Source organism: Lontra canadensis, unplaced genomic scaffold, assembly GCF_010015895.1.
Source record: "Lontra canadensis isolate GAN:19392208 unplaced genomic scaffold, GSC_riverotter_1.0 scaffold38, whole genome shotgun sequence".
Lineage (NCBI taxonomy): Eukaryota > Metazoa > Chordata > Mammalia > Carnivora > Mustelidae > Lontra > Lontra canadensis.
This window is the reverse complement of record NW_022631032.1, coordinates 3,775,669-3,800,233: the sequence shown is the minus strand read 5'-3', so window position 1 is coordinate 3,800,233 and position 24,565 is coordinate 3,775,669. Positions and strand designations below refer to the sequence as shown.

General features: G+C 39.2%; 1 protein-coding gene across 2 annotated transcripts in view; it reads right to left on the bottom strand.

The window, feature by feature from the left end:
• Positions 1 to 7,418: 7,418 nt before the first annotated feature.
• The window catches only part of LMLN (leishmanolysin like peptidase), an 80,959-nt gene continuing 63,812 nt past the window's right edge, over positions 7,419 to 24,565 (bottom strand). The window contains exons 16-17 of one of the 2 annotated variants that reach the window (XM_032869435.1): positions 21,746 to 21,956; positions 7,419 to 8,038 (exon numbers count right to left, since the gene is read on the bottom strand). In XM_032869435.1, the coding sequence (XP_032725326.1) occupies positions 7,938 to 8,038; positions 21,746 to 21,956 (312 nt within the window). In that variant the 3' untranslated portion in view covers positions 7,419 to 7,937. Of the gene's footprint in view, positions 8,039 to 21,239; positions 21,645 to 21,745; positions 21,957 to 24,565 lie in introns of those variants that run through there. The other variant, XM_032869436.1, reaches the window with a different exon arrangement.

The following is a 24,565-nucleotide window of genomic DNA, read 5'->3' as shown; positions in this document are numbered from 1 at the left end:
AACTTTCATCTAACAAACAATAAACTTGTAAAAGGTATTTGCAACCTAGAAAACTGTGGTGGATACTCTGAGTTAGCTCACTCAATCTCCATTCCTTCATCCTTCTGTGTATAGAGGGTATAAAGCTTAAAACTACATTTCTGAGATTTCCTTGCAGTTAGGATCCTGGATGTAAATTGGGTTCCGTCAGTCAGATGCACTCTCAGGATATTTAGAAGCAGCTGTTAAGCAGAGCCCATCTGTCAGCTGCTGCTACTTCTGCTACTGCTGTTAGAAACCAAGGTTATGGAGACCTCCGTCTTTAGGGGCAGTTGCAGCCACACCCAGAGTTTCAGTGTCGAGTCATCCCCTTTGTGGATACTGAAGGCAGCTCTGGGCTCAGGAAAGATACCAAAGAAAAGTAAAATCACAGAAAAGAGAACAAATATGAAAGGAGCATAAGGGACAAGGGACGTTGTTGCCAACACCATGAAAAACACAGTGGGCAGAAATGAGAAAAAGACAAGGAAATAAAAAATTAAGGAGTAGAGAAAAAGTGGTAATACTGAGGACAAACATATACATAACTGGCATTCCTAGAGAGGAAAACCGAAAACAGTAAATAAAGATGAAATTTTTAAAAAACTAAATGAAATAAAAGAAGATTTGAATCTATGGACTAAAAAGGCACCTACTGTCTTCCAGGAAAAATGGACTCAGAACAGTCACCAAAAAAAAAAAAAAAAAAAAGTCTCCTTGCGAAAGCTTAAACCTTCAATATTCTTCAAATCTCAAACCGTATGCATGGCAGACGATGATGACTTCCTTTCTGACCCAGGAGCTTAGCTTCTAGCCACCAGACCTAACGGATGTGCTCCTGCTTCCCTCCATGTCCTATTTTATAGTGAATGGGGCGCTCCATTCCCCATGCTCTGCTCCCGGCTTCTGTCTTCTCAGAGCCCAACTTCATCGGGCGTCTCCGTCTCTTGGATCTTCAGCCTTGCTCTCTCTGCTCTTTCCCATGCTATTCATTTCATCTCTCCGTCCTCAAGTGTATAGTTCACTGTAAATGCTTGTTCAATTGTCCCCATCCTTCACTGGCTCCAGGACAGACACCACGTCTGTGGGTTTCTTGTGGACCATGGGAAGGCCTGTAGGGCGCCTGACAGGGTTGATGCCCAATACATGTTGAATATTAAGTACCCAAAAAGACTATTCCAAAATTAAATCACTAGATTCAGTATCTCCACTGAGCTTAGGTATCAGAAAGCACTCTCAGTGCACTTAAACCTGGGAGTCCAGAACAAAAGGTAGCCCCTCCCCGGTCCAACAGAATGTAGTCTGGTTGTTCCGCATTCACTCGTTTTCTCTGGTCCTGTTAGCTTAACCTTTGACTAATTCCAGCACTTTTTCCTCTGTGTATAGATTCACCTTCACTGTTTCTGCCTCTGGCCTAGATGATTTCTGAATCTATGCCTTTGGCTTATTGAGCATCTGACAGCCACAGCCAGGTGGTACCTACCCATCCCGGAGTTAACCCGCTGTGTTCCTCAGCTCCGGAGACTCCAGTCCGCTCATTTTCACTACCATGCCTCTGGGGCATGGTGCATGGGCAGCCACACCAGACACTGCCATTCCCGACCTGGAAACTGAACAGTGGTACGGAGATGATAAAACAGGAGCAGACGGAAGGGGCATGGGAGAGTTTGGTTTCCCAGATTAGTAAATTAGTGAGCGTTGCTGGCTCCCTCCCTCTGTATCAGTCTTTGAGAAATAATGGATTGATCGGACCCCCCATACCACTTCCAATCAATGAAGCCACCAAGCAGATACGTACACACACTTGAGAAAACAGGGCTGTTTTGAACTGGTGATGGGGAAGCAGGAGGCAGGACTACCGGCTTAGGTGGTGTGAGAGAAAAATGAGGCAAAACCAGAGAAAACCCCCATCTATGGACATACAGCATGGTGCACAGTGCTGGTGCAGGGGCTCTGGGGCAAAAATCCCAGTGGGGCAAAGCCACTAACTCACCTCAATCTGAGCACTGACTTGCTTCAGACATTTCTTTTTTTTTTTTTTTTTCCCACTGTGAAGATACTTACCCCTAGGGGTTACTTAGCATCTATATAGCACTTAAGTGGCTCCCTCTTCACTCTTTTGTCAAACCTATTATAAGAAATGCAGATTTTACAGATTTTATTTACTTAATAGCAAGCATGAAACTTCACAACTACCCAATAATTTATTTTTTTTTTAAGTAGGCTCCAAACTGGGCCTCCTGAGCCTGAGATTAAGACCTGACCTAAGATTAAGAATTGGATGCTTGGGGCACCTGGGTAGCTCTGTCAGATAAGCATCAAACCCTTGATTTCAGCTCAGGTCTTAACCTCAGGGTTGTGAGTTTGAGCCCCTATGTTAGGCTCCATGCTGGGTGTGCTTACTTTAAAAAAAGAAAGAAAAAAAAAAAGAGTCAGATACTTAACCAACTGAGCCACCCCCCAATCTCTTTAGAATAGTGGCATAACCTGTTTAAGATTTAAGACTCTGGAGGTTGGGGTGGCAAACTGTGGTGTGGTGTATGACAACAGAGCTAACTCTATTCTTCGTGGTTATCTCATATTAAATTTTCATCACCTCAGCCAAATATATCAAAACCTTTGCTGTATACACACTCATGAACAACTGTAGGTGTGGCCCATGTGAAAAATCTCTCCTGGGGCGCCTGGGTGGCTCAGTGGGTTAAGTCTCTGCCTTCAGCTCAGGTCGTGATCTCAGGGTCCAGGGATCGAGCCATGAATCGGGCTCTCTGCTCGGCAGGAAGCTGCTTCCCCCCTCCCCGCCTGCCTCTCTGCCTACTTGTGATCTCTCTCACTCCATCAAACAAATAAATCTTAAAAAAAAAAAAAAAATCTCTCCCAAGTTGATTGTGGCCTTTTTGAAATGTCACTAGGGGTGAGGGAGAAAAAGCCAGGAGGTGCTCAGATACTGTGATTTGAGTATTTCCAAATGCGATAATGTCAGAAAATTGTTGAGTCACTGTTTCTAAATTGAAAAAAATTAACTGTTAGTGGCATTGAGTGTTGAAGTGGCATTAAACCTAAGATATACTAAAGTCTGTAGGCAGAAAAATACCCATTTCTATACATATAGAATGGGAAATGTAGTGGCTATCTACTGGAATGTTAGAGCACATATTTGGACTACCATCTCCAAATATGTCCAATTTAATTTAAACGTTAACAAATGAACTTCTGAGCGAACACTTAACAAAGTTGATTTAAATAAACCCCTCTGTTTTGGCAAATCTATCAGAGAGGCTGTAGACAAAAGACAGCTTATGGATAATGCCTACTAAATAGGCATATATTTGATGAACATATTGGAAGGTAAACAGTGTAATATGTAAGAGGTAGACAATTTCCTCTTCAGTATGCTATGCAAATAATATTGGCTTAATTCAACTACTTGAAGTAATTTACTATATATAGTTTTAGCTACTTTTATGAACTATTTAAAATTTTAAAAATCTAAATATTATTATTAAAATTTTCCACAAGGGTCTCAGCTCAGCAACTAGGTCACAAAGTGCTTGGATCCATGCCACAGGGTGGAATGCCTTCAAGTGCACATAAAAGCATGTCCAGGATATCCTTTCTCAAACTACATTCAGGTGATGAAGAAGATTCACACCTCAAGAGTACTGCCACAATCTACTTGCTGTAACTGCACAGAGTATGGTATGTGAATGTGCCAGGGGGCTCTTGCAATGGGACTTGTGGCCCACAGCATAAAACAAAAGGGACTGGGATAATCTGCAGCCAGAGGAGCTTCCCCTGAACTGTTTTAGACTGCTCTCTTTTCTACATAACTCTTTGAGGAGTGCTACTCCCTACAGCTTTACATAAAACCTGTCCCCATTCTTTAAGTAGGACAATTCTAATCCATTAAAGTAGAAATCAAATTATTTCACAATTAACACAAATAATGCTGTTAACAATTCCCCAAATAGTGCACATGGCTTGTGTTCTTCATCCAGGTTTTAAAAACTGATGGTAAATAAAGAAAAGATACAGATTAGTTTCCATTTTTATTAAAGTTTTTTTTTTTTTACCAAGGAATACATTACACTTGAAGTTCAATAACACAAATAAAGATTAGTTCTTAAATCTTCTATTTACCAAAAATGTAAACATAAAAGAAAATAATTCATCACTTCCAACCCTATTCTGACTGAATGTTATCAAAAAAAGAAGAAAAGGAAGAAGAGGAAGAGGAAGAGGAGGAAGAAGAAGAAGGAGGAGGAGGAGGAGGAGAAGAATTAGAAAAAGAAGAAGAAGAGGAGGAGGAGGAAGAGGAGAAAGAAAAGGAGAAATAGTAGTAGTAGTAGTAGTAGTAGTAGTAGTAGTAGTAGTAGTAGTAGTCGTCCTTTCAGGAGATAAGTTCTTTCTTCAGAATGAGTAGCACAATCTTATTAAAATATATTCATCTTCCAGGGCTGCAAGGACATGGCATGAATGACTAGTGCCCACTATGAAATGGATCTGTGGGGTTATGACTAAAGTCCACCTCCTTTACCAGGACAACTCAAATGCCCTCAGAGATGGCTCTTATCTCTCCATTCAGTGTCCAAGGACATGGACAGCACCAGGGCACTGAGCCCGAGACACTGTTATGAACATGATGCGCAAGCTGGCATACTCTAGGACACAGAGCAGAGCCAGCAGTGACCTACTGAATCTGGATGAGTGTTAGTCATAGAATATTAGAGCTAAAAGAATCTGACAAGGCAGCTAGCCATTTTATAGTTGGGTCTTCTAATAGTGAGGAGAATATTGAGAAAATTTTATGGAATACTTAGATATATTTATTTATGTATCTTCCTAAAGCCATTTAAACTTCACTAATTCATGTTTATCTTCAAATATTGATAAACTCTAAATACTAGGCTGAAACTAATTTTAGGCATAATTTATAACATTTTAAGAATGTCTATTTGGTCTTAACAAAAATAAATATCCTTAAGAAATAAGTAAGGGAAAAGGATATTCTTCAGGAGAGTATTAGAGAGTCTACCTTAAGACTACCTAACTGTTTGCCAGTTTCTTTAAAGCTGTCAGCTCAAATCTGCTGACATGGCTTTTGCTGCCTTCCTGTAAATTCTGTTCTTGAAAACCTGAGAGACAAATTCACTTGTTATTTTTGACAATTGGGACCTTAATACTATCAAAATGAACCTAAATCTGAACTGAAAACTGAGGTAGTCTAGTCCGTTTTTATATGTACTCCACACTTTTTGAGTCAGAAAGAGACTCCAGTCTACTGTCCCCAAATCAGCTACTTCCACCATGGCTGCAGGCTGCTAGTCTTCTCGGTGAACTGCTTTTGTTAACATAAAAGGCATCCTGCCACAGGATACCAACATATAGGCCATTTTGAATTCTTCAGTTCAAAGCTGAATTCTAGCCCACTAATTCTGCACGGAAATCTCAGATTTTAAGTCTGTTTTTATACTATGGCCATATTCTAAGTGACTCAAATGCTCCTCTTAACATTTCTTATAGGTTCAGTGACCTTCTAAGTCTTCACGGAGTATGCTACAAAGAATCAGTGATAAGCAAGCACTCTCAAGACTTGTTGAAGAGGAAGGAAGACACCGGAGCTGTTAGTTACCCTCAGAAACTCAAGATTTCTTAGCCACATACCTTATCAAGTTCCTTATTTGTGCAGAGAAAACACTAGGGTATCAGATTCCAAGCTTAATAAATATATATATAGAAAAAATGTCATCTATAATATTTTCTCCAGAAAGTCTTTAGTGCAAATATAATTATATCAATAAAAAATAAAGCAAAAATATATTTCAAGTATAAAAAGCACCATGCTCGGAAACAATACTACCTAAATGGCATTACTGCACAACAGTCAAAATATAATTGAACCTACCACTGTGAATCTCAAATATATTATCCATCATATTTTTGGTGAAATTCTTTATACAACTTTACAGGATGATTCATAATCACAATCAATATATAAGTTTAGAGTTTTATAATTTTCCTTAAAAATATACTTTATACTTTTCTTTGACCTTTAAAGTAATGTGTGACAAAGGCAGAAAACTGAGCACTGGCCTGACACCATTACTATTAACTTCTCTTTAGCTGAAGTCGGCTATGCTAGAGACCACCAGCTTTTTCTTTTTCTTTTTTTTTTTTACAATGACAAATACCTCCAATTTAAAACTTCTTGCAAATACATATTTAAAATTTATGCATTAGAAAAAGGTGACTTTCCTCTATTCTGGGTTGCAGTTTGGCTCCACTGCCAAATGGTCAGCTGGAATTACTTTTTAGTAATTATACTGCTTGCTCACTTAGCATAATCTCTTAAATGGAGTGCTTAATAACTATGCTAAATTAAAAGGCAAATGAATGAATGAATGAATGAAAAAATATTGTTCAGGTGTTTGAGGACTTCATTAACTTTAGAGAGAACTGGGCATTACTCATCACTAAAAAACTTCGAATTGAATTACTAAGAGGCGGTGGTAAGCTTTAGTACCAGAGCAGAATTGCTTCTGAGGATGAGAATCTACGTAGTTAACAGGAGCAGTGTCAAAAGCAGGAAGCAAAAAACATCACCTCTTTTTACTGTTGGTTTGTTTTTGTTTTTTGTCCGCCAAACCCATTCCCCTGTCTGGTTTCTCTGGATAGTAGCTAGGGACAGTGGGAATCTAGTTCATCCATTCATGTGCATTACTAATGTGCATTACTAATTAGGTGACGAGGCATTTGGCTACCTTCAGAGAGTCATAGTTACTCCTGCCATTTACCTGCGCTTCACTGAACTTCTTCACTTTGACATTCAGAGCACTGGGCGGAAATCACATCATATCAAGAACATCACCTCCTTTTAAAGCACAGGCAATTTTCTGACTTCTGCGGACCAAGCCTTATATTGTGGGTGATGAATAGGCCCTACAACAAACTTACACTTTGCTATTAGTAAACCACCTTGTTTTGACTTATATTTTTCTTCTTATATATAATTTTCAGATAGTAGATATTCTTCTGTAACAATTTATTAGCCTACTTGAAAATAACTGCATACCTCTCTATGTAGTACCATAATTTCTTTTTCTCTTCATTGGTCAAAAAGGAATAGTTCTATTTTTCTTGGGTTACAGTTATCATAATTATTATCTGAAAAACACACAATTAGGTTTTCTTCTGTTTGCATGTCTTCAGTGTTACATGGCAGAGTATTTTTCTCTCTCTGCTCCCACAGTTTTTCATGTCATGATTAAACTACTGGAGAACACAACTGGAAGGGCTATCAGTGCCTAATGGTTCAGTAGTAAACTGCCACGCAGCTGGTTTGAAAAAGCCAAGCACGGTCAAATCATAAGATTTAGCAAAACATTAAAAAAAAAAACCAACCTCTTAAACAATGAGAACAATGATTTAAGTGTACCATGCACAGCCATTAAATTCAATATAACAGTGATACAGAAACTCAATTCAATTACTATCTGTAAGTCAAAGGACAATTTAACTTCTGAGGACAGGATCCATAATTTATAATCTTATAATAACTATTTTTAAAATTACTGCAGTATTGATTTTAGGTTAATGAAAATGCTGGGGTATGTAATCACTCTGAAAATTTCACCAATCATTCCATTTTCAAAGGCAAATTTCAGGCAGGTTATATATTTTGACAAAGACATGGTGACTTAGAATTCCTTCTCCTCCTCCAAGCTCTGAGGCTGTCGGGCTGCTGATGAAGAGTGACTGCTGTGAAGTTCTGCTTCAAGGTCTGATTGTGGTCAAAGCTTCCAAGCCAAAGTTAGGAACGCCTCTTCTGCCATCTGCCTAGGCTGGCACTCTCCCAGATTTGTGCTTTGTTCAGAGGAACGTGACACAAAGGAATGTCTTGAGAATTCACTTACCCATTCCTAGTGCCATACACACAGAAGAAATCCAGCCAGCAGAGGAAATAGATTGCCTAGCAGAAGCCAGAGAGTGACCACCAGGCTAGAGGAACGGGAACACAGATCTAGGATTGAAAACAAAAAATTGACTTTCTGGAGACATTTTTGGACAAAATCATACCAATTAAAAATTGACAGATGAGTACAGGTGACTATTAAAAGGTGAACAAGGACCACCTTGGAGAGCAGAATCAATAATAACTTCCTGAAACCTATATATGCAAAGTCATTTTTATACATTTATAGAAAAAGAACAAAATATCTTATGCAAGAAGAAAAGACGATGTACCCACCATATTGAGGTTATAAGTAGCACCCCAGAAAAGAAAGAAGTATCTTTAGGAAGTATCCCAGCAAAGCTAAAGATGCTACACAGGGAAGTAAATTAATATCTTGGCTATTCTAACACGGGATGCAGGATCTTCTTCCTCTATTCTTGTCCTTCTTAAGTAGGGTAACCCTAAAATTTATCATCCCAAATCAGAGCATTTTGAGACAAGCATTGCAATAAATTTTCCGAGATGGAGCCACTGGTGCCCATGGTGCCATGTCAGCAAACTGAAACTTACATGACTTTTGTGTTCCCCTGCTTGACCAGAAACACAGTATAACTAGTAAGCTAATCTACAACTGGTAAGCCAACTCTGGGACCTGCAGTTATTTCTTTCTTCCTTGATATTTCTAATAAGGTCAGATATGCCACCCCAACCAATCAAATTAACCCAAGTACTTCTTGTTTCCTGCTTGCAGTTCTTTTCCCTTATTTTGCAGTTCTCTCTCTGCTCTTGAGATGGAGACTGCCTACTTTATGAAGTGTGAAATAAAATTAACACAAGGGAATGCTATTAATAATTATACCAAGACCATAGGTACATGGACTGTCCCAGGTAAACCAGCACATATGGTCCCTGATCTCTAAATATCTACCCATCTATCCATATTACTCCAGGCTGATATGGAAATGGTGAAAGAGGAGATCCTGGGTGGCTCAGTTGGTTGAGTGTCTGCCTTTGGCTCGGGTCATGATCCCATGGTCCTGGAATCAAGCCCCATGTCCAGCTCCCTGCTCAGCAGGGAGCCTGCTTTTCCCTCTCCCTCTGCCTGCTGCTCCCCCTGCTTGTGTGATCTCTCTCCCTGTCAAATACATAAATAAAATCATAAAAAAAAAGAAATGGCAAAATATTCTATGGGCTTTGGGCACTAGGAATATATTTTAATTTAGCCATGAGTTGTTCTCAGGGGTAAAATCTTCCCAAAACAATTCTCAGAATGGAAAGCATTTTTATTGCAGTCAAGAGACCAGGTTAACCTGACTTCATTTCAGAATAAGTTGTCCTTTCTAATATTTTTATCAATAAAGAGCCAACCAAGATTCAAGTCTGACTTGCTTAAAAGGTAGGAAAAATAGGACTAGTCTTCAGCTATGGAATGAATACAGTGATAATGGCAAGGTACTTCTGAGCATCATACTACACAGTGTGGAACAAGTATTTTAAAAGAATTATTTTAATGCCCATAAGCCAGGTAAACCATGGGTGAACTTCTATTCTTCCTCAATGGAATCATGCTGGTATTTGTTAAACCTTAAAAAAAAAATCCCACTTAGAGAGGGCATCAAGATGACAGAGGAGTAGGAGACCTAAATTTTGTCTGGTCCCAGGAATTCAGCTAGATAGTTATCAAACCATTCTGAACACCTACACACTCAACAGCATAGTTAAGTTGTTATTTAGTTGCTGCTAAACAGCAGCAACTCTATGAACAGAAAAGCAACCACAGGGGTGCCTGGGTGGCTCAGTGGGTTAAAGCCTCTGCCTTTGGCTCAGGTCATGATCCCAGGGTCCTGGGATTGAGCCCTGCATTGGGCTCTCTGCTCAGTGGGGAGCCTGCTTCCCTCTCTCTCTCTGCCTGCCTCTCTGCCTACTTGTGATCTGTCTGTCAAATAAATAAAATCTTAAAAAAGAAAAAGAAAAGCAACCACATTCTGGAAGGCAGGATATGCGGAGAAGTGAATCTGAGGCAATATACAGGAAGATAGAGTGTGGTGAGGGAGGGAGCCTCCATCAGCCAGCTACCAGCAAGTGATGGAACAGAGGAGCACAAAATTGGAACTTTTACAAGTCTGCTCTGCTGAGGGACATTGCTCCAATGGCTAAGCCAGGGGTGGAACCCTCACTGGGATAGGGTGGTCTCAGGGCCCTTGGGGTCACAGAAAGACCAGGGGTGCCTGACTGCAACAGAGCTCCCAGGTATCAGAGCGGGGAAGCCAGCTGCAAAGACTAAGCCCAGGAGGGGGCTCTCAGCTCAGGGTTACCTTAAACTGTGATCCCTGGCACAACTGGGCCACTGCTCTTTGAGCAAGGGCCCAACAAGCGGCACATCGGGGAGACTCCCTTTCTTTCCCAGCAAGAGTGGCTTGGGAGCCTCATGTGGGAGCCTGATTCAGGAGCCTGCCACAGGAATCTGCTAGATTTGGAGGTTCCAAACATGAACACGGTCATGTGCCTGAGATAGAAACACTTGGTCACAGGCCAGGTGAGCATGGAATGTGGCCAGAGACCAGGGAGATAGGAGTGACTGACTGCTTTTCTCTAAGGGCTCACTGAGGAGTGGGGACCCAAGCTCTCGGCGCCTATAGGGCCAGAGATTGGAAGGCTGCCATTTTCATACTTGTTCTCTAAAGCTGTGCGGAAATCTTCAGGGAAGAAAAGCTACTGAGTGCAAACCCAAGATTATTTAGGCTGGCCCCTGGCAAGAATGGTGCAATTCCACCTGAGACAAAGACATTTGAGAATCAATGCAACAGGCCCCTCCCCCAGAAGATCAGCAAGAACATCCAGTCAAGACCAAATTTACTGATGAACGAGAACTGCAAAACTCCAGTGCTAGGGGAATACACCACAGAGAATTCATGGCTTTTTCCCCATGACTCTTCAGTCTTTCAAAGTTAATATTTAAAGTTTTATTAATTTTTTTCTATTTCTTTTTAAAAAAATTTTCTTCTTTTTTCAACCAACTTATAAAGACCTTTTTAAAAATCTTTTTTAATTTTCATTTTTATAGCCATATTCTACCCCTTCATTGTATTTACCCTTATTTGTGTGTGTGTGTGTGTGTATTAAGTATTTCTTTAAAATTTTGGGGGGCGCCTGGGTGCCTCAGTGGGTTGGGCCACTGCCTTCAGCTCAGGTCATGATCTCAGGGTCCTGGGATCAAGCCCTGCATCAGGCTCTCTGCTCAGTGGGGAGCCTGCTTCCTCCTCTCTCTCTGCCTGCCTCTCTGCCTGCTTGTGATCTCTGTCAAATAAATAAATAAAATCTTTTAAAATAAAATAAAATAAAAATTTGGGAGGCAGTTTCTTCCAACAGACCAAAATACACCCAAAATCTAGTGTGTGGCTCTGTTCTATTCACCAGCCTGATTATAGTCTTCTCTTTTCTTTTTTCCCCTCCTCCCCCCACCCCCAGGTTTTGGGTCTCTTCTGATTTGTTTAGTGCATATTTTTCTGGGGATGTTACCCTTGCAGTATTTTGTTCTCTTGTTCATCTATTCTTTTCTGGACAAAATGACAAAACAGAAAAACTCACCTCAAAAAAAAGAATAAGAGGCAATACCGACTGCCAAGGTATTGCCTCTTATGGCAATTATATGGACATTAGTAAGATGCCGGAACCAGGGTTCAGAATGATGATTATAAAGATACTAGCTGGGCTTGAAAAAAATCATGGAAAAAGGGAGGGGGGAGTGATAGGGTGGCTGGGTGATGGACATTGGGGAGGGTATGTGCTATGGTGGCTCCAGTGAATAAAAATTAAAAAAAAAAAAAAAGCATAGAAGATACTAGAGAATCCCTTTCTGGAAAAATAAAATCTAACCAAGTTGAAACTAAAAAGCTATTAATGAGGTGCCATAAAAATGGAGGCTCTAACTGCTAGGATAAATGAGGCAGAAGAGAATTTGTGATATAGAAGACCAGATGATGGAGAATAAAGAAGCTGAGAAAAAGAGAGATAAAAACAAGAACTGGATCATAAGGGGAGAATTTGAGAGATATGTGATATGATAAAGCTTAACAATATTAGAATAATTGGGATCCCAGAAGAGGAAAAAAGAGAAAGAGGGGCAGATGGTATACTGGAGCAAATTATAGCAGAAAACTTCCCTAATCTGGTGAAGGAAACTGGCATCAAAATCCAGGAGGCACAGAGAACCCAATTTACAAATCTCAGAGAAAAGAGTAAATCCTGAAAGCAACTCTGGAGAAGAGGTCTGTAACTTACAATGGTAGAAACATTAGATGGACAGCAGACCTATCCACAGAGACCAGGCAGGCCAGAAAGGACTGGCATGATATATTCAGGGTACTAAACTAGAAAAACATGCAGCCAAGAAGACTATAACCAGTTAAGCTGTCATCAAAAATAGAAGAAGAGGGGTGCCTGGGTGGCTCAGTGGGTTAAAGCCTCTGCCTTCGGCTCAGGTCATGACCCCAGGTCCTGGGATCAAGCCCTGCATCAGGCTCTCTGCTCAGCAGGGAGCCTGCTTCCCTTCCTCTCTCTCTGCCTGCCTCTCTGCCTACTTGTGATCTCTGTCTGTCAAATAAATAAATAAATAAAATCTTAAAAAAAAAAAAAAAAGAAGAAGAAGAAGAAGAAGAGACAAAAAGCTTCCAGGACAAACAGAAACTGAAAGAATTTGTGATCATCAAACCAGCCCTATAAGAAATATTGAAAGGGGTCCTCTAAGCAAAGAGAGAACCCAAAGGTAACATAGACCAGAAAGGAACAGAGACAATATACAGTAACAGTCACCTTACAGGCAATACGATGACACTAAATTCATAATTTTCAGTAGTCATCCTGAATGTAAACAGGCTAAATGCCCCAATCAAAAGACATAGGGTATGGGACGTCTGGGTGGCTCAGTGGGTTAATGCCTCTGCCTTCGGCTCAGGTATGATCTCAGGGACCTGAGATCGAGCCCCACATCGGGCTCTCTGCTCAGCGGGGAGCCTGCTTCCCCCCTCTCTCTCTGCCTGCCTCTCTGCCTACTTGTGATTTCTGTCTGTCAAATAAATAAAAATAAATCTTAAAAAAAAAAAAAAGACATAGGGTATCAGATTGGATAAAAAAGCAAGACCCATCGACATGCTGTCTGCAAGAGACTCATTTTCGACCCAGAGACACCTCCATATTGAAAGTGAGGGGGATGGGAAACTATTTCCCATGCTAATGGACATCAAAAGAAAGCTGGGATGGCAATCCTTAAATCAGACAAATTAGATTTTAAACCAAAGACTGTAATAAGAGAAGAGGAAGGACACTGTATCATACTTAAAGGGTCTATCTAACAAGAAGATCTAACAACTGTAAATATTTATGCCCCCAATATGGGAGCAGCCAATTATATAAGCCAATTAATAACAAAATCAAAGAAACACATCAATAATAATACAATAATAGTATGGGACATTAACACTCCTCTCACTGAAATGGACAAATCATCTAAGCAAAAGATCAACAAGGAAATAAGGGCCTCAAATGAAACACTGGATCAGATGAACCTCACAGATATATTCAGAATATTCCATACCAAAGGAAAGGAACACACATTCTTCTCTACTGCACATGGAACATTCACCAGAATAGATCACATCCTGGGTCGCAAATCAGGTCTCAACTAGTACCAAAAGATTAGGGTCATTCCCTGCATATTTTCAGACCACTCAACCTCAATCACAAGAGGAAAGTTGGAAAGAGCTCAAATACACAAAGGCTAAAGAGCATCCTATTAAAGAACAAATGGGTCGACCAGGAAATTAAAGAAGAATTAAAAAAAAAAAAGTCATGAAAATGAAAACACAACTTTTCAAAATCCTTGGGATGCAGCAAAAGGGGTCCCAAGAGAAAAGTATATAGCACTACAAGCCTTTCTCAAGAAACAAGAAAGATCTCAAATACACAACCTAATCCCACACCTAAAGGAGCTGGAAAAAGAACAGCAAAGAAAGCCTAAACACAGCAGAAGAGAAATAATAAAGATTAGAGCAGAAATCAAGGAAATAGAAACCAAAAGAACAGAAGAACAGATCAATGAAACTAGGAGCTGCTTCTTTGAAAGAATTAGTAAGAATGGACAAACCTCTGGCCAGACTTATCAAAAAGAAAAGAGAGGGGACCCAAATATAAAATCATGAATGAAAGAGGAGAGATTACAACCAACACCGAAGAAATACAAATGATTATAAGAACATATTATGAGTAACTCTATGAGAACAAGTTAGACAATCGGGAAGAAATGGATGCATTCCTAAAGACATATTAACTACCAAAACTAATGCAGGAAGAAAGAGAAAAGAACAGACCCCAAACCAGCAATGAAATTGAAGCACTAATCAAAAATCTCCCAACAAACAAGAGCCCAGGGACTGATGGCTTCCCATTGGAATTCCACCAAACATTTAAAGAAAAATGAATACTTTTATTCTTCTGAAACTGTTCCAAAAAACAGATATGGAAAGAAAACTTCCAAACTCATTTTATGAGGCCAGCATTACCGTAAGCTCAAAACTGGACAATGACCCATCAAAAAAGGAGAATTACAGACAAATATCCCTGATGAACATGGATGCAAAAATTCTGATGAAAATACTATCCAAAGGATTATTCACCATGACCAAGTGGGATTTATTCCTCTGCTACAAGCTTGGTTCAACATCCAGAAATCAATCAATGTCATATACTACATTAATCAAAGAAAGGACAAACACCATATGATCCTTTCAACAGATGCAGAAAGAACATCTAATAAAGCACGGCATCCTTTCTTGATTAAAACTCTTCACAGTGTAGGATAGAGGCTACATATGTCAATAACATCTAAAAACCATCTATGAAAACCCCACAGTGAATATCATTCTCGTCAGAAAGATGGCAGGGATGTCCACTATCATCACTGCCATTCAACATAGTACTGGAAGTCCAAGCCTCAGCAATCAGACAACAAAAAGAAGTACAAGCCATCTGAGTTGGCAAAGAAGTCATATGCACTTCTCACTCTTTGCAGATGATATGATACTTTATGTGGAAAACCCAAAAGACTCCACTCCAAAACTGCTAGAACTCATACAGGAATTCAGTAAAGTGGGAGGATAAAATCAATGGACAGAAATCAGTTGCATTTCTATACACCAACAATGAGAGAGAAGAAAGATAAATTAAGGAGTCAATCCCATTTACAACTGCACCCAAAACCGTAAGATACCTAAGAATAAATCTAGCCAGAGAGGCAAAGGATATGTACTCAGAAAACTACAGAAGACTCATGAAAGAAGATGAAGAAGACATAAAAGAAATGGAAAAACATTTCATGCTCATGGATTGGAAGAACAAATATTATTAAAATATCTATGCTACCTAGACCAATCTACACATTCAATGAAATCTTTATCAAAATACCATCAACTTTTTTCACAGAAATGGAACAAATAATCCTACAGTATGTATTGGAACAAGAAAGGACCCCGAAAAGCCAGAGGAATGTTGAAACAGGAAACCAAAGCTGGTGGCATCACAATTCCGGACTTCAAGCTCTATTACAAAGCTATAATCATAAAAACAGTATGGTACTGGCACAAAAACAGACACAGAGATCAATGTAACAGAATGGTGTGCCCAGAAATGGACCCTCAACTCTATGGTCAACTAATCTTCGACAAAGCAGAAAAGAATATCTAATGGAAAAAAGACAATCTCTTCACCAAATGGTGTTGGGAAAATTGGACAGCCACATGCAGAAGAATGAAACTGAACCTCTTGCTTGCACCACACATAGAAATCGACTCAAAATGGATGAAAGACCAAGTGTGAGACAGGGATCCATCAAAATCCTTGAGGAGACTATGGCAGCAACTTCTTCCACCTCAGCCATAGCAGCTTATTCCCAGACACATCGCCAAGGGCAAGGGAAGCAAGGGTAAAAATGAGCTACTGGGACTTTATCAGTATAAAAAGTTTTTGCACAGCAAAGGAAACAGTCAACAAAACCAAGAGAGAATTGAAAGAATGGGAGAAGATATTTGCAAATGACATATCAGATAAAGAACTAGTATCTAAAATCTACAAAGAACTTATCAAACAACACCCAAAGAACAAATAATCCAATCAAGAAATGGGAAGAAGACATGAACAGACATTTCTGCAAAGAAGACATCCAAATGGCCAACAGGCACATGACAAAGTACTCAACATCACCTGGCATCAGGGAAATACAAATCAAAACCACAATGAGATACCACCTCACACCAGACAGAATGGCTAAAATCAACAAGTCAGGAAATGACAGATGCTGGCGAGGATGCGGAGAAAGGGGAACCCTCCTACACTGTTGGTGGGAATGCAAGCTGGTGCAGTGACTCTGGGAAACAGTATGGAGAGTCCTCAAAAAGCTGAAAACAGAGCTACCCTATGACCTAGCAACTGTAGTACTGGGTATTTACCCCAAAGATGCAAATGTAGTGATCCAAAGGGGAACGTGCACCCTAATGTTTATAGCAGCAATGTCCACAATAGGCAAACTATGGAAAGAGCCTAGATGTCCATCAGCAGATGAATGGATAAAGATGTGGTGTATATATATAATGGAATATCATGCAGCCATCAAAGAAATGTATTCTTGCCATTTGCAATAAATGGATGGAACTAGAGGGTACTATGCTAAGTGAAATAAGTCAATCAGACAAAGATAATTATCATATGATCTCGCTGGTGTGTGGAATTTGAGAAACAAGGCAGAGAATCATGGGGGGAAGAGAAGGATAAATGAAATGGGATGAAACCAGAGAGGGAAACAAACCGTAAGATGGACACTGGGGAGGGTATGTGTTACGGTGAGCACTGTGAATTGTGTAAGACTAATGAACCACAGATCTATACTCCTGAAACAACTAATACAGTATATGTTAATAAAAATAAAATAAAATTGTGAATAAGGAAAAAAAAATCCCACTTAGCTAAGAATGGTTCTTTTTATTTTTATTTTTTTTAAGATTTTATTTACTTATTTGACAGAGGGAGAAAGAGCACAAGGAGGCAGAGAGGCAGGCAGAGAGAGAGGGGGAAGCAGGCTCCCCAATGAGCAGGGAGCCCGATGCAGTACTCGATCCCAGGACCCTGGGATCATGACCTGAGCTGAAGGCAGACACTTAACCAACTGAGCCACCCAGGCCTCCCAAGAATGGTTCTTTTTAAAATGTAGTCTGTGTCAACAGTATCAGCATCACCTTGTAGTGGACAGTGCAAACTATGGAACATCAAGCCAGAGTTGATGTGGTAGAGTGGTGTGGGCTGCTTTAAGGAATAGACCCTGAAGTGACTAATAACATAGGCATATCCCTTTATCTCCTGATTTTCATTTTGGCCCAAAGGAACAGGAGAAGTAGGCAATGATTATCCACTGTTAGTAATAAAATTTAACAAGCTATTAAAACATTAATGGCAGTTCTGGAACATTTGTTCTTCAAAAACACTGCACTTTTTGTGCTAGTACTAATTAAAATGAAAAAATTAAAAATGAGGGTTTCAAAATAAATTAGAGACAGTAAGTTCTGGGTTTTTATCTGAACTTCATTATATATTAGTTCATGGATAATACATTACTTAATCTCTTTATACCTTAGTTTTCTCATTTGTAAAATAGTAATTCCTACCTCATTAGTTTTTGTGATGGTTAAATGCAATAATAAAGACATAAAGCATTTGGCAAAGTGTCTAGCATTCAATAAATGGAAACAAAAATAACCTCTACAATCTGAAGAGACTTGAAAGAATTCAGAAAGAAATCTTTCATAGTAACTAATGGAAACTATTTTAGGCAATATAGAACAACTATCTAATCACACTCTAGCATTTAGTAGTGTCAACTAGTAAAAAGAAAATAAAGTCAGAGTTTTACATTTTATTTTTTAATTTTACCCACCCATTTGAGAGAGAGAGAGAGAGCAACAAAGAAGAGGGGGAGAGCACATGAAGGAGGAAGGGCAGAGGGAGCACTCCCAACTGAGCAGGAAATCCAATGTGGAGCTTGACCCCAGGACCCTGAGATAATGACCTGAGCTGAAAGCAGACGCTTAACTGAGTCACCCAGGTGGCCCTAGAGTTTTACATTCTAAAAGAAATTACAAATATTAGAAAAAGCTATGCGAATTAATACCTAAGAACACCAATAACAAAAATCAGAAGAATTTAGGGAGAATATCTTTTACACTTCCTCCAGAATATTAGCATTTTTAAAGTTTTAAAGGCATGCTTAAAAACCTAAAAAAATACTTTACTAAGACAGATTATGGATGATCATTTGTTTATTAATAAGGTTCATTATAGGGGTGCCTGGGTGGCTCAGTAGGTTAAGCCTCTGCCTTCGGCTCGGTTCATGATCCCAGGGTCCTGGGATCGAGCCCCGCACTGGGCTCTCTGCTCCGCGGGGAATCTGCTTCCTCCTCTCTCTCTGCCTGCCTCTCTGCCTACTTGTGAGCTCTGTCTGTCAAATAAATAAATAAAATCTTAAAAAAATAATAAAAAAATAAGGTTCATTATAGGTTAATTCTAATTATTAGTATTTCTCACACAAGCATATTTAAAGCATCAAAATAGTTCTATGACTTTAGTGGGTCATTTAAAAAGTATTAAACAGAAACAAACTATTTACCTGAAAGAAACACTTGTCATTGTTTCTGGCACACAGTTCAATAAATATTCAGTAAAGACTCAATATGCTCAGTGAACCCATTAACAAATATGGTAAGTCAGGATATTTTAGAATTTAAACAGTGATGTGTGTATTTAAAAAGCAATGCCTAAAATGTACCTAAAATGTACCTTGTAATATTTACACATTTTCAAAATTGCAGTAGTGATTTCGTGCTTACAACACTCTTTTGACCATGCTTCCTCATAGAAATGGGCAAATTAACAGGGAAATCAGCACCATATCAGAAGGGTGACTGGTAAAGAAGGAGTAGGATAAGCAGAGTATAAGGTGCAGACTGTGCAGGTGGAGGGGGCAGGTGATTTGCAATCTCCACCTCCCACCTCCTTTGAATAGATTTATTTGTTTTTGTCATGCTCCAAAGACAGGAAATGATCATCTCATAGCCCTTTGACCTGGTTCGGATTTTCTCTCATTCCTAGACACTCTTCTACTGCACTCCTAAGATTCTTACTCCTGAATCAGCAGGAATAACTATTTCAACTCTGCCAACGGCTCAATCCTTGCTTATGTCTTGGACAATGAGATGATGACAGACTGTTACAGTTAACTGGGATTAGGCCTGAGGATAGAACTCCATCAGAACTACCTAACTTGTGGACTATCAGCCTTCTTATTCTAGCCAAAGCAATTTAACAGTAACAATAAAATTAAGTCATCATATCAGCTTTGCATTAAAAGTTAACTAAGAGTATTTAACACTACCTGTACTATTTACCATACCAAAAGGGCCTAAGATCTTTTTTTTTTTAAAGATTTTATTTATTTGTCAGAGAGAGAGAGAGAGAGAGAGAGAGAAAGAGCTGAAAGCAGATGCTTAACCTATTGAACCACTCAGGTGTTCCTAAGATCTTTTGTTTTAAAGATTTTATTTATTTGAGATAGAGAGAGAGAGTGAGAGAATAAGCTGGGGGGAGGGGAAAAGGGAGAGGGAGAAGCAGACTCCCTGCTGAGTGGTGAGCCCCATGTGGGGCTCAATCCCAGAATTCTGGGATCATGACCTGAGCCAAAGGCAGATGCCTAACCAACTGAGCCACCCAGGTGCCTGGAATAGGGATGTTCTTAATGACCTTAAGAATGGTGAATCCTTGCAAGAAGGTTTTCAATTTCCTTTGCTCGAATCCATCAGAGGAGTCACTATGTATGGCAGTTATAGCTTTATAAAATATATTTCTTAAATAATAAGACTCAAAAGTCAAAATTCCTCCTTGATCTGTGGGCTACAGAATGGATACTGTATTAGCAGGTATAAAAACAACACGAATCTCCTTGCTCATTTCCGCTGGAGCTCTTGGATGACCAGGTGGATTCACAATGAGCAGTAATTTTAAAAGGAATCATTTTTTTTCTGAGAAGTAAGTCTCAACACTGGGCTTAAAATAGTAAACCATGCTGCAAACAGATAGGCTATCATCCAGGCTTTGTTGTTCTACTTACAAAGCAAAGGCAGAGTAGATTTGGTGTAATTCCTAAGGGCCCTAGGATTTTCAAAATGGTAAATTAGCACCAGCTTCAACTTTAAGTCATCAGTTGCATTACCCCCTAACAAGAGAGCCAGCCTGTCCTTGGAAGCTTTGAAGCCAGGCACTGACTTCTCCTCTCTAGCTATGAATGTCCTTGATGGCATCTTCCTCCAATGGAAGCTTCATCCGCATTGAAAATCTGTTGTTTAGTGTGGCCACTTCCATTATTTATCTTAGCCAACTCTGTATAACTTGCTGTAGCTAATACAACAGCACCTGCTACTTTCCCTTACACTTTGATGTTACAGAGATGTCTTCTTTCCTTAAACCTCATGAACTCACCTCTGCTAGCTTCTGACTTTTCTTCTGCAGCTTCCTCACTTCTCTTGGCCTTCACAGAAGTGAAGAGAGTTGGGGCCTTGCTCTGGATTAGGCTTTGACTTAAGAGAATGTTGTATCTGCTTTGAACTTCTACCCAGACCACCCAGACTTTCTCCATGTCAGCAACAAGGATGTTTCTTTTTTTTTTTTTCTTCAGTCATTCATGTATTCACTGTAATATCACTTTTCATCTCCTCCAAGAACTTTTCGTTTGTATTCACAGCTTGGCTAACTGACAAAACCAGCTGTTGACATGCTTTCTTCACTAAGTTGAATCATTTCTAGCTTTTGATTTAAGCTGATAGACATGTGACATCTCCTTTTTACATAACACTTAGAGGACATGGTAGGGTTATTAATTGCCCTAATTTCAATATTGTTGTGTCTCAGGGAATAGGGAATAGGGAGGCAGTAGGGAGGGAATAGGAGGGAATAGGGAGGCCTGAGGAAGAGGAGGGAAATGGGAATCGTTGGTTGGTGGAGCAGTCAGAATACACATAATTACCAATTAAGTTCAGTTTCTAATGAGTGTGGTTCCTGGTGTCCCCAAAGAACAAAATTACAATTGTAAAATCAAAGATCACTGATCACAGATCACCATCACAAATATAATAATAATTAAAAGGTTTAAAATATCATGAAAATTACCAAAGTGTGACACAGAGACATGAACTGAGCCAATGCTGTTGGAAAAGTGGTGCCGGCAGAATTGCTGCCAAGGTTGGCACAAACCTTTCATTTGAAAAAATGCAATATCTGTGAAGTGCAATAAAGTAAAGCAGAATAACATGAGGTATGCCTGTATAACTGAAATACATTTAATTGCTTTTTGTGTTTAATGAGCAGAATTTTGTTTACACTTAATTTCAAAATGAATGGTTGAAACATTCAGTTTTTGTAATCTTGAGTGATTTTTTTTTTTCTTCCAAATCAGAGGTCTTTAGAAAGGTTCCTTATCCTTCCTCTTACTGAACAGAAGTGTCGTTTACTCACCTTCAATTTCTAACAGTGGTGGTAAGGAGGCTTTCCCATAAAACTGCAATTAGAAGAGAAGATGCTCCACCTGTTTTAAGAGTTTCTACCTTTCAAGAGCTTCCTTGAAGGGAATTTCCAACATTATATAAGAAAAGTCTTGTCTTTACTCCAACCACAGAGACTACTCACCTAGTGGTAGAGCTCGGGTCAAGTTAGTAGCTGGAGGATCTCTTTCTGGAGGACAGAGCTCACAGAAGTCCCAACATGATGGGCAGAGCAGGTTACCATCATGAATCCAGCCATTCATCTGAATACTGACAGGGAGGACCTGCCCAGCTCGACTACACAAATATGAAGTGTTCTGAACCCAAACTGTCAGACCTTGAGGAGAACAAGAAACCTTCAAATAGGAAGGGAAAAAAAATCAGATCAATAAGATTCTCATATAGAATGAGAATCTTCTTCCTCTATAGGAAAATACATTAGAATTTACTAAAAATACTGACTATAAAACACAATTTGGAATATAGGCATATCTTTAATCTTGTATAAAGAAAGTTAAATTATTCAGGTTCTAAAAGAATTTTCACTCTGTGGTAGTAGCTCTTAGACTTTTTGTTTAGCATTTTTAGAAAAAATCTGAGGAAAGCTACAGACACTACTCTTTAATGATACAAGACAATACACAACTTAACATACATTTTGGATTTCTAGACCCTGAAGCCAAGTTGTCAAGAGTAACATTTCTGTAGGGGTGCCTGGGTGGTTTATAGTCTGTGGAGCATGCAACTCTTGATCTCAGGGTTGTGAGTTTGAGCCCCACAAGGGGTGTAGAGATTACCTGAAAAAATCAAATCTTAGGGGTACCTGGCTGGCTCAGTCAGAAAAGCACGCAACTCTTGATCTCAGGGTCCTGAGTTCAAGCCCCACGTTGGGTGTAGAGATTAAATAAATAAAACTTTAAAAATATTAATGATAATGATGATAATAAAATCTTTAAAAAAAGAATAACACTTCTGCAGATTATAGTATCCTCATTATACTTCAGCTCAAACCTTTGTCAAAGAGCCATTACTCATGTCATTTTCTCCATGTCATAAATTTTGTGAATCAAATTTTTTTAGTTATTTAAATTGTAAAAATAATATCATTGTAAAAAAAGTATTACAGTACAGAAATGTAAATAATACAAGTTTTTTTATTCTTTTTCACTATCAAAGAGCCTCTGCTCAGTTATAAAAAAGGTCCTAGTGATTTTATATGGACGGGTAACGTCTTTATTTATTTATTTATTTTAAAGATTTTATTTATTTGACACAGAGAGAGAGATCACAAGTAGGCAGAGAGGCAGGCAGAGGAGGGGGGGAAGCAGGCTCCCTGCTGAGTAGAGAGCCTGATGTGGGGCTAGATCCCATGACCCTGGGAACATGACCTCAGCCGAAGGCAGAGGCTTAACCCACTGAGCCACTCAGACACCCCAGGACTGGTAACATCTTTAAAGGTAGGACTCACATCTTAACTGCAAGGGATAACTAATAAAGTCAATTTTATTTTATATATTTTTAAAGATTTTATTTATTTATTTGACAGAGGGCGAGATCACAAGTAGGCAGACAGGCAGGCAGAGAAAGAGGGGGAAGCAGGCTCCCCACTGAACAGAAAGCCGGATGCAGGGCTGGCATCCTGAGATCATGACCTGAGCCGAAGGCAGACGCTTAAGTGACTGAGCCACCCAGGCATCCCTCAAAGTTGTTTTCTAAAAAGACTTCACATTAATTTCAATTCTGCTACTTCACTTTAAATATTTCTGGACTCTCTCTCCTGGGCCTATCTTCAAACCAAGTGTGTGATTATGAATATGTCTAATGGTGGCAAATTTTTTACTTAGCAAGTTAATGTAATTTTTAGAAATACCTAAAAGCTGGCCAGAACCAAATCTAGTAAAGGTAGTTGACTAAAGTAGGTAACAATAAGTTAGTATAGGTACGGGGATGTCCTTATGTATAAGAAATACACAAATTTGTGTGTAAGTAGGAGGATGTCCTTGTGTATAAGAAATACACAAGAAACACCTGGGGAAGAGGGTGAAGCATGTCAGCAGTTTGCACTTAAATGACTCAAAAATTTTTTTGTACCATTCTTGCAACTTTTCTGTCAAAATAAATAAAACAAACAATAAAAAACAAAATAGCTCATCCATGTTAAGTGTTTGGGGATTATACATATTTTCCCACAAAATGGTGGTTAGTATTAAGTTAGCAAAATTAACTGACAACTCTAAGTACAGCGAAGTCAAGTACATTTATTCAATTTTTATATACAGCATGGCAAATCTGCATAATCCCTTTGCGGTGCTATAATGGTGACAGACTTTTAAAATAGCCTGAAGATGGGATGCCCGGCTGGCTCAGTCAGTAGAGCATGTGACTCTTGATCTCAGGATCATGAGTTCAAGTCCCACATGGGATGTAGAGCTTACTTAATTAAAAAAAATAAGAAAATAAAATAGCCTCAAGAGGTCATCCTCCTCTATCCTGCCACTATTCTAGCCTTATCCCCTTTAATATTTTCACTTAAGGTAATTTATTTAAAAAAAAATTTTTTTAATTAATGTGCTTATATGAATATGTTTTTTACACATATACATTTTACATCTTATATAAATGTGCTTATAAAAGCACATTTTATCATGAAAAGTGAAAATTAGCTCAATATGTAACAGGAAATGACTTACTTAATTATGATACTTTAAAAAGATGTAAGGGGCGCCTGGGTAGCTCAGTGGGTTAATCCTTTGCCTTCGGCTCGGGTCATGATCTCAGGGTCCTAGGATTGAGCCCTGCATTGGGCGCTATGCTCAGCAGGGAGCCTGCTTCCCTTCCTCTCTCTCTGCCTGCCTCTCTGCCTATTTGTGATCTCTCACTCTGGCAAATAAAATAAAATCTTAAGAAAAAAAAGATGTAATGTCTCACAGCCATAAAGAATAGTAATTATTAGGACACCTGGCTG